Source organism: Centroberyx affinis, unplaced genomic scaffold (genome assembly GCF_046629955.1).
Source record: "Centroberyx affinis isolate AG114_WGS23_722 - 3 ecotype Tasmania unplaced genomic scaffold, CSIRO-AGI_Caff_v1 ptg002563l_1, whole genome shotgun sequence".
Classification (NCBI taxonomy): Eukaryota; Metazoa; Chordata; class Actinopteri; order Beryciformes; family Berycidae; genus Centroberyx; species Centroberyx affinis.
Window position 1 is genome coordinate 26,241 of NW_027280773.1, and position 11,485 is coordinate 37,725.

At 47.2% G+C, this 11,485-nt stretch overlaps 1 protein-coding gene across 1 annotated transcript in view; it reads right to left on the bottom strand.

The window, feature by feature from the left end:
• Positions 1 to 10,671, bottom strand: part of LOC139656865 (leucine-rich repeat-containing G-protein coupled receptor 6) — a gene marked incomplete at its 3' end in the record, with an annotated part of 36,908 nt that extends 26,237 nt beyond the window's left edge. Inside the window, exon 1 of the mRNA XM_071534498.1 lies at positions 9,937 to 10,671. Coding sequence (XP_071390599.1) covers positions 9,937 to 10,157 — 221 coding nt within the window. The remainder of the gene's footprint in view (positions 1 to 9,936) is intronic.
• Between the last annotated feature and the right edge of the window lie 814 nt (positions 10,672 to 11,485).

Here is an 11,485-nt window from a genome sequence, read left to right on the forward strand (position 1 = left end):
TCTCTCTCCCTGTGTCTATGTCTCTCACTCACTCTCTCTCTCTCTCCATCTCTGTTTCAAATTTCAACTGGAGCGTGGAGTTACACAGTCCGGTAGTTACAATAATGTGATTCATCATATTTCCTCTTCGCCGTCAACAGAACTACTGAAGTATGTTATCAGTTCTGAGATCAAAGGCAGTGTGTGTGTGTGTGGGTGTGAATGCACCCCTAGCCCCATTGTAGCCGATTTCAAACTGGGAGACTTTTGACAAGGGCTGGTGATTTAGCGCAGCAAAACAACTGGCCACATCACATGAATAACACTCCTGTTTATGTTCGGAGACACACACGTCCACACGCACTCACACACACTCCAGCCTCCGGGTGGCTTTTGTGGGGCGGACCACCCTGGTGTGTGAATATACCCACAGACCAGGACCGATGTGATCAGCAGTCTGCTTCTATCAGGTGTCTGCTTCTAGCATCCGCGGTGGAACTGAACTGAAATGTGTCAGTCAGACAAAGCTAGACGGGAAAGATGCCTTGATACGTTTCACTGTGGGGAAATATTGTTTCAAAGTAAACATGTGTACTGTGTATTGGAAAATTTTCGGCCTGTTTCTGAAGCATAAAATTGCACGCAAGTACATACCAATGCAGACACACACACACACTCACACATGCGAACTCATGCGACCACCAACAAATAAACACAAACAAACTCACTGTGTTGCCCTTGAAGGATGAGTTTCATGACTCTCTTTCTCTCTCCCTCTCACACACACACACCCACACACACACACACACACACACACCACAATGTCTTTGCAAGAACTCTACCCCGAGGTCTTCCCTCTCACTTCCTCCTGCATTCTCTGTCTTTCTTCTTGCCTGTCTGTCAATCCCTTTCTCCCTCGCTCAGGTGGAGACTCTTACCAAACAAACAGCCAATAATGGCGGTAAGCTCTTAGCCTTTGAAGGCAGCTTATCCATGTGAAGCATTAGAGTAATAGATCTTTAGTGGAAAGCAACAGCCAGAACCTTGCCTGCAGGGTGAGAGAACTGTATCAGTGGTGCTTGAGCCACACCTTGGCTGTCTTTTACAGTAGCCATGACAGTAATGTCTTCAGTCGGATTCAGCCAGTCTGATCCTCTCCGCTTAGCTCTTTGAAACAGTTAAGGCCATGATGAAAGAGGATCTTTTTTTCCACACAATGCAACCGGCAGTCAATGCTCGGGCGCCGCCTTAAAGAGGGCCTAAATAGTTGTGTGTGTATGAGTGTGTGTGTGTGTGTGTGTGTGTGTGTGTGTGAGTGAGGGTGAGGTCTAAGTGTGTTTGCTTTTTCTACTGCATCTGAATAGACTGGCTGCTTGGGCATTCAGTTTCTCTCAATCACACATGAGCGTGCACAGGCAAGCGCGCACACACACACACATGCACACAATGAGTCAGGAAGGAGGGTACAATGCTCTCCTCCCCTCCTCCTGCCTCTAAAGATGTGTTTTTTTTCTCCCTCTCTCCCAGACTTCCTGGGAGGGGTACACTGCCCTTTGTGTCCGAAGGCGCTCTCTCTTTATCTTTCCCTCTCTTATTCTCTCTCTCCCTCATTCACGGGGCACAAAGAGTGAGGGAGAGGGCGAGGAGAAGTCTTTCACCTGGGCAGGGAGGGCCACGGGGAGGACTCGGCTACAAAAGGGCAGAGAGACAGAGAGGGAGGCAGGAAGAGAAAAGGCGAGATAACGAGAGAGAAAAGGGAGATGCGTCTGTGTTTTTGTGTTCCCATGTTTTGTGCTCTTTCCCTCTCTCTGCGGTTGAGGGGAGAATGACAGGCGGATGTCTGGGTGGGGAGAACGCCTGTTTAGTCTGAGGCCATGTCATGGGAAACATATTCATGCCCTCTGGGACTCATTCATACCCTGGTATACACACACACACACACACATGCACACACACTCTATGTCCGCTCCTTGTCCTCCCACACACACCCTGTCATGAGACGGAGGGGAGGGGGGTGAAAGGTCAAGCACTTCAGTAATGGAACAGGAAGTGTTGGAACAGTCGGAGCTACACAACATACAACTGCCTCCAACATGTGGACAGGACTGACAGGCAGCTGTTGTGGGCAGGACACAGCTTTGGAAGGCAGAGGGGGATTCTTCAGCGCATAGCTTTGCCCATAGGCCTCTTCTCTTGTTTTGGCATGTATATTTGGTCTGGCACTCATATATGTTCTTTACATGATATGTTTCAATTTGTGTCTTGCAGAAACCACTTTTACGTTCTTCGTGAAATCGCAGCTAACCCTTTACGCCACATAGAGGAAATGTTTCATGAGCCCAGGACCAACCAAAAACCATTGAAATGTGTTGTAATGGTGTCAAAAATGCATAGAAATCAATGTCAAAATTAGCCAGTTTTCCACAAGCCCGAAAAGGTATCTTTTTGGAGGTGTGACATTTTTGCTGGACACCGATCTGAGGCTGATTCTCAACAGTGGATCTAGCAGTAAATGAAACCCGATGAGTATTAGTGTCAGGCTCTATTATGACTTCATTTGGTTGAATGGCAGAAACAGGAGGACACTGGATCCAGTTATAAGATTGTTCAAATCCACTCCTGGCTCGCTCCTCCTTTATTGCCCCGCTCACAGATCTATGATCAGCTCATCTCCTCCGTATATTAATATTACTCACGGATAACATCTAGAACTGAACTTAGATCAGCACCCGATGAAACCTTACCCCATACCAATGAGGACATGTGGCTGCTGTTGGTTTAAAGAGATTTAGCTTGGCCTCCTGCCATTCATGTAAAAAGTCAGATTTCCTCTTTCGCTCCTTCTCAGACATGTAATAGAGACGTGAGCGAGTCTGGCTGCAGTCGCAGAGGCTCTACAGTGGCAGAATTCCCTCCAGTGACTGCAGATGGAAAACACACCTGTGGAGTCCAGTCTCACCAAGAAGTAATACTCTTGCCTCATACCGTCATACTGTACTTGATTGCTGCTTCTACATTAAAATTAGTAGTTTTAGAAGTATAATAGTATAATAAAGAGTTTATATTGATAAAGTTGTATTTGATATACTGTGTCTAATAGGTGCTAATATCTAAATTCTTGCATTATGTCTGCAGAAGAGCACACACTCAAAACATCACATGTGGTGGTAAAGCTAGTAAATGCCATGAGAGCCATTTCTAGTGTGCGGACTCTGTCTTTTCATATTTTACCATCCTGTCTGCACCCAAACCCTCTAAAATTAAGAGTGCTGAAATTAATTAATCATTAATAAAGTCATTCAGAGCCCTTAGCACTCTCTCTCCCTACTTCATTCTTCTCTCCTCTCTTGTTTTCTGCATCTCTTCTTCCACCACGGTGCATTCCTGCGCAGTGCACCCATTTGTCTCAAGTGTGCGCCCTGAGGTGTGTGCCTATGTGTGTGTGTGACATATTTAAGTGTGTCTGTGATTGCTCCTTTGTTCCCGTTAGCTAACTCCTGTGCCAGTGGCCCATTCTCTCGACCTAATCCCTGCTAGCGTAGCTGTATTAGCACTGCTCTGTGGGATGCTTTGATGCTGCACAGGGGGATTGGATAGGGCATTAACCATCATTAAGTCAGTATGTGCATGTGCGTGTGAGTATGTGTGTGTGTGTGTGTGTGCGTGCATGTGTGACATACTTGCTTGTGTGTATTGTGTACCTGGGGGTCTTGTGTATATATGTGTGTGTGTGTGTGTGTGTGTGTACCTGTGTGTGTGTCTATGGGAGAGGGCATTAAGTATCATTAGCTCTTACTAGTCATCACCTGTACACTGCCAGCACCACATGAGCCACTTTAGTCGGCCGGCCTGGCCAGTGATCACACACACAGGCAGACAGACAGACCCATGTCGAGGTACCGTAAGCACTTAGAGAGCTATGTCCTACACACACTGCTATCAACACTCATGTAAACATTCTCCTATCTAGCCATAAGTACGCATATACTGACACAAATGACAGCCCGCAAAGTCACGGTTCATGGGTGTAAGTGTGTGTAGGCACACACGTATGCATGCACACACACCAGGACAGTTAGGGACATTTGGCTTGGACTGGCCCAGGACAGGACAATGCCTTCTCTGTGAGGGCTGGTGCACTTGCACGGATGCATGCACACACACACACACACACACACACACACACACACAAACACACAAACACACACACACATTCCCATGGATTCCCAGGGTTGGTAAGGGGCTGAATAGGAATCTGGGCCATGCAAGCATTCTGCATTCTCTCAGTGAGAGGCAGCCCTTCACCCCTCATCCACACGTCACAGAGAGCACATTCCAAGCCCCCATGTCATACATGCGTCACACTGGTATCACACGCAACATACAAAAACACAGATTCACTCAGTGGGCCCAGTTCTGACCCCATGTGAAGACCATGCTCCTTTGCCTCCTCATTTATTCACTGATGTCGCATCGTTGAGTTTTGTCCACATAGGCTACTTGCATGCCAGCTCGTGTGCATACACTCACAACACACACACACACACACACACACACACACACAGCCACCCTTACCTCCCCAATCTCCCCGCCACCCTAACCCCCTCCGAGATCTTGGGTTGTGATTGCTTTTTACTTTTTTCTAAGGGACAGGATATGGAGCGGTAGAGCACACTATGGCCTCTGTGTCTCCTCTGTCTCTTGCTCCGGAGGGAATAGCCATTGTTTCCATTGTTGTCCTCTACCTGCCTACCTGCCGTCTGTCCCCGAGCGACGTTTAAAAGCCTCCCAGGTTGCTCTCAGGAAACCACAAACCGCTGCAGTATCCAACACTAACTCCCGATCCCTTCTCTCCAACATCCCTCCGGCATAAATATCACTTTTGCAGCGGGCGGAAGTGGCTTTTTCTGTTGGCGTTCACCGTCGGGCCTCCGGGGAATTTAGGAGAGAGCTAAGCAATTGGCACGTTGAGGCAAACAGTACAAGTTTGTGGGAAGCAAGGAAGGAAGGAAGACGCTTGTGTAGTAAATGCTTCTTTATACAGCTTTTTGTGAAAGATTAACTATGGTGGTATATGTCGCTATTTTTCTCTCTTTTTCTCTATAATTAGAGGTACGTAACTCTCTTCCCCAACTTTCTATTGGCAGTTAGTTGGCTTGGAGCCAAAACACCACCCCCAACAGACGCCGGCGCACACACACACACACACACACACACACACACCTTGAAAACATTTACAGCATTTGCCTTTGATTCACACCCCTCTCCTTTTTCTGTTTGCTGCCCTGAGCGATGCATTCATTTGGTTTTCTAAGAAGCACATTGCACATCAATGATCGTACATTTACACTTAGTGCTGCATGACCAGCTTCAACACCTGCTTCAAAGACGCACACGCACGTACACACACACACACACACACACTGAATATATGGATTCTTGTTCTGCTAACTGAAAGAGGCCAGAGGAAAAAGGTGAGGAAAGGAGAATAGGTGGGTGAGGAGGGAGAAGACAGATAGCGCAAGAGAGAGATAAAGAGAGAGAGAGAGGAGAGGAGTGTAGTTTGGGCGGGGGGCTACATAGACGTCTGGAGCCAGGACATTGATGCTGGGGCTGATAGCTGCTGTATAGAGGACCCTCCAGTGACAGTACACACACATACACACACACACACACACACACACTATGGTCTCCTTTCTGAATTCTCAGAATTCTGCAATTGTCTTATTCTCGTTCATGTTGGTACCCCTCCCCTCTCTCTCTGTCTCAGACATGATGTTTACAGTGTGACCCCGGTCACTCATGATAGGAATCATTCCATCAACATAATGGCTAAATGACACGCACACGACTGTTAGAGTCACTGCCACCGCACAGAGGCAGGATGTCGTGTCATGTGTGTATCTGCGTGTGTGTGTGTGTGTGTGTACGCATCCTTAACCAGAGGCTCCAAAATCTTCCAATACACATTTTTTTTCACATATTTCTCTATTTTCTAATTCTCATCTCTCTCCTTTTCAATCTTTCACCCCGTTCTCCATCCTCCCTCGCTCCATTTTCCTTATAGTCTTGCCTCAACTCCACTGGCTAGACAAAATTCCCTCCGCAGTCTGGGTGGTCTTCACACACACACACACACACATACACACACAAACCCCTTGGTTTTCCTCTATCTGGTAATGCACTAGCTGTGGTTTCCTGGCCTCGGCCAAAACACCGTTAGAAGTTCACCGCACTCACCGCTACCACAAAGCATCACCTAATCACTGCTCAACTACGGTTACAGACCAGCACCAGGCACACATAGGCCTACAAATGCACTCTCTCTCTCTCTTCTCTCTCTCTCTCTCTCTCTCTCTCTCTCTCTCTCTCTCTCACACACACACACACACACACACACACACACTCAAGACTGCTGACGGAAGGGTGTGATGTGTAAACATAAGCATCTGACAACCTTCCAAACAGACTGTCTATGCGCATCACACCCTCAAACGTTCCAGTCAGATCATAAACATATATCCAATCATTGTCAACATAAATAAATAAATAAATGAATAAATAAATAAAGAATTATTTTCTTCAGACAGATAAGAGTCTATAGGGGGGAAAAGGTCACTAATACCTTTGCTAGCCAACATTTGTCACAGAGAAGCTGCTCGTTGTGTCACACTGAAGCCATCTATTATGACAAGTCAGTTTGCTTGCAGCTAAAGACAAAACCGCACAGATCCACTTACTTACTGCACTTACTGTACACTGTGTTCTCATACTCAACACACACAAATACATTCACACACACACCCACACACACACACACACACACCCTTGGGCACTGTCTTTCCTCTCTAATCTGATATCAAAGAGAAGGTCTTTCAAAGCCTCTCACATGACAGCTCATTTCATGCGTTGCCCACGGAAACGATTATTGTCATAAATCTCTGCCCACTTTGCTCTGAGTTGCTCGGAGCACCTTTGTCAGCCCATTCTAAACACAAGCTGCTCCACTGCCAAATTCCTTTTTGCAGCATCGACCTGCATTCTTTTCACTGCTACTACGTGATTTTTTTTCTTCTTTTTTGCTGATTAAGATCACTATAGGTTTCTTGTAAATCAGTCGGGTCCAAGCATACAAATAAACAGCAGAAAATGGGACTGAATCATGCAGAGCTGTAGCCTGGATTGCCCTCTCGGCCGCTATAGCATGAGCGCCGTACAGTTGTGCTCCCCTTTGAAGGGCTCTCCGGTGACACGGGTGAATGATGTCATCTACTTTCACAGTGTTGTGTGGATGTGGTCTGTAATATGGACTGTTCCCGACCAAATCCCTGTGACCTCCTCTGCCTACAGTAATCCAGCCTCCGCAGCGCAGCGGGGCGTGCTGGACGGGAGTCTGGCTCCGAGAGATCCTGCCGGGGGATTGGACCCGCTCTCCGCTGTTGTAACATTTTATACTAGGGGACGGAATGAGAAACTATAGCCCGCTGTGCTGGGTTCTGGCTGGATGAGCCGCATCGACTGTGCGGGTGGGCGAGGTTAGAGAGCGGGGTCATTTTGTATGTGTTTGATTATGAGTTTTTCACTGGGCCAAAAAAACAAGATGTTTGTGATGCTTGTGTGTGGCATCTTGATTTGTTGTAGCACTGCATCTGTTGTGTTGTGCCACATTCTGTTCCCCCCTCTTCTCTGTCTGTCTCTGCAGTGTGTGTGTGTGTCTGTGTGTGTGTGTGTGTGTGTGTGGATGTGTGCGGTTGGTCGCTGAGTTTATTTATCCTATTCTAAATCAGCCCTCAAACTCACTAATTGGTCCAGTTCCACTGTTAGGTAACGAGGGGAAATGAACAATTACTCCTGTGTTTGTAGAGAATGATGTATGTGTGTGTGTGTGTGTGTGTGCGTGTGGGTGTGTGAGTGTATGCGTGTGTGTGGCTGCAGTGTGGCAGTCAAGAGTGTTCATTCCCACCGAGGGAGTCTCAGGTCATCACTGTTTCTAGTTTAGAGGACCAAGAGACTCAACATTCACTGTCTCTCTCTCTAATTCTTTCTCTCTCTCTCTCTCTCTTTCTCTCTCTCTCTCTCTCTCACACACACACACACACACACACACTCAGACACACACATACACAAGCCCTGATGAATCCTTGGGGATCTGAGATATGTATTTGCGTGTGTGTGTGTGTTGGCGTAGCGTTTCTCATTGTTCTCTGTGCCCCATTGTTCGCCGGACCCCCTGATGTTCTTATAGGTAGAATGATTCCTGGATGGAGTCAAAGACCATATTTCATCACCATAAACTCTACATGTGTTTTAGCTTTCATCTGAAATGAACACAGTGAAATCCGGCCCTCGCAGGCTCCCAAGACAACAGAGGCAGGGGTAAGAGTCGGGCAGGAATCATCATTCAAGATTTGTGTTTTATGTGTCTCTTTTAGAGCCGTTTGCTGTATAAACTGTTGATCTTTTCCCACTCCCTCTGAGTTCTGTCCCTGCACTCGTGGAGCCCCTAGTGAGCAACTGCTCTATCACACTCAGTTTCCTGGATTTGACTTCTATCACTTCAATATCAGTTATCACAAAGTGTCTGTAATCTGTCCTCAGAGGCCGACGCAGCAAAGCAATTTGAGATATCTGGCTTTAAGCCACAGCAGGGCGGTGTAAAGAGACTGCTTAGACCTCCTAATATAAACCTAAAGCTCCTGTCTTTCCCCATAAAGAAGCCTGTTTGTGAAGCTTAATAGTGATTCATTCTATACAAGATATGGAGGAAGTAAAAGCTGTTAATGACAGCATTTATGTTTATTCAAGTGTCATGTACTCTAGCTCACATGGGCTTTCGAGACCTGCTACACAAGAATCAGGCAGATAAATTGTTGACATTTTCTCCAGGCTTTACAAATAAAGTGCCTCACAGAATTCATTTTCTCAGGGCGTCATACAAAGGATAATTGAATTTCTCCCAGAAATTCTGTCCTGCTCTAACATACCACTGAACCTGCCTGATAGTGTTGTTATCCTAATGAGTTTTGTTATTGTTTTGTGCACCAAGAAGCCTGGAAGTGGCAGTGGCATAAAACTGCAAGTGTTTGGTGCTCATAAAAGCTCCGACACATGCAATCATGTGCGTACACACACACACACACACACACAAACATATGCTTGTATCGCATGCATGCTGGCGTGCGCGTACACACACACACACGCACTCACACAGATATGCACACAAAACACACACACACACCACACTCTGGCTCTCCAGTTGGCGCTTGGAAACCTGACACTGAAAGAAGTGGTCCAGTAATATTACCATAGTGGTCAACACACGCTCTCGCTCTCACACACACACACACACACACACACATGTTCCCACTTGGCCCTGTCCATTTTTATCTAAAAGCTGGTTATGCCCCTGTGCCCTGGTCACATACTGTATCCAACTGTTGTCCACTGATTCTACTGCTCTATTTTCAAATCAGACAAAATCCAAGCTCACAAAATGACACTAATGAAACAGCATGAATTTAAAGCACATCCATTCTGACAAGCTTTTTCTTTTTCAATTATGACTTATTGACCAAGTAAGACATACAGCATTACACACAATCTGGAATAATGTTGCTAGTGAGTTTTCATATTAGCAGTAATGACACAGAGTGACGCCAAACCATAGGCTAATGAATGAGAGGAAAAGTGAATATGCAGGGAATGAAGGGTGTAAGAGAGGATAAAAAAGTCACAGTGGATAAGAAACAAAGAAATAGAAGCAGAAGGATGAGAGAGGGTGCGAGGAAAAAGTTGGCGTAAGGTGAGAGGCCAGGAGGTGACAGGTAAAGGTGAGAGGCTAAGTGGGAAGAGATTACACTCAGAGGAGAGTTCAGATATACTCCACATATCCCCTTTGGGCTTGTGAAACGTACAGATCGTTGCTATTGCAGTTGTAACAGCACATGTGCTACTTACAGGTATGTGGTGAGCGGGCTGAGGTTGGCTGGCACAGATGATAGTCCCAACTCGGAGCAGTCCACCATGACGAAGATGCCATCCTCCTCGCACTGGCATGGAGACGGGCACAGCGGCGCCCCCGGCCCCTGTCTGTCCTGCACCCGTCCGTACCCCCAGACCCCGGGGGCGGACCCCCACGCACCTCCAGCCGCGCAGAGGAGCAGGAGCACAGGTAGCATGTCTTGGCTGTCCACCTGTCTGCGTCTATAAATGTGTGTGTGTGTTCCTGTCGTGTCTGTGTGCTCTCTCTCTCCTGCTGTCTGATGTTTTGACTGGCAGCTGTGACAAAGTGAAGAGGTTCCACTGTTTCTTCTCTATCTTAAATACTCCTCTCTCTCTGTGTCTCTCTCCCCCTCTCTCTCCTGTCTCTGCTGAATGTCTCTTTCTGGCTGTTTCTCCAGTTCAGGTCCTCCCAGACTGTAAATCTACTGATAGCCCTATAATGTTAGGGTCTCTGTCACAAGTTCTCCCTCTGCATCTCTCTCTAATACTCTCTGCCTGCCCTTATCTTTCTCAGTTTCCCTATCTCTGCCTCTCTCTCTCTCTCTCTCTCTCTCTCTCTCTCTCCCTCTCTCTCTGTATTCCTCAGTCACCACTTAGTTCCCAGGGGTGAATTTTGTTGTAACTTCCTTGCTGCTTCTCTTCCCTCTCTCCTGTCTTCCCCCTCACTCTGCTCTCTCCTTTCTCACTGTCTTTCTCTCCCAAACACAAACTCTCTCTCTCTCTCTCTCTCTCTCTCTCTCTCCTTACCTATTGTAGAAGGAGCGCATGAGTTGTGAATGAGCCACCCTCATTGGCCCACAATTTAGGGATGGGCCGGAGCATCTCCGGAAAGTGGGAGGGGCCCACGACTCTCAAACTCTTCCCTCTCTCTCTCTCTGTTTCTCTCTCTCTTCTCACTCTCCTTTCAATCACTCCTCTCTCTCTCTCTCTCTCTCTCTCTCTCTCTCTCTCTCTCTCTCTCTCTTCCTTTCCCTCTCTTTTGCTCGATGTGAGGAGAAAGGGTGAGTGTTTAGGTTGAGGAGGAAAGGAGGGGGAGAGGTGGGGGGGAGAACAGCCGTACAGTATGGTGGTGTGAGACAAGCCTTCTCCTAGTGGGACCTTATGAATGGAACTGAGAGAGAATGAGAGACAGTGTTTATGGCTGAGAGAGAGAGAGAGAGAGAGAGAGAGAGAGTGGGGGGGAGAAACAAGCTCTGGAGAATAAAAGTGAAGGCAGCAGAGTGTGTTTGGCTGTGTGAGAGAGATGCAGCGGGTCAGAGTGTGTGACTGGGAGTGACTGTTTGGAGGAAATTGGAATTCTGACACTTCAGCACCCCTCGGTCCCCAGAAAGAGCAGAATCCAGTATCTCGTAAGTCACACCTTCTCAGGTTTCTGCTGCTGGAGCGGTTGCGCTTGCACACACATGCACACACACGCACACACTCTGTCACACACACACACACTCATGCATGCACACACGCACACTCCCAGAAAATAACAGATTATGAGTGACCAGCACAAAGA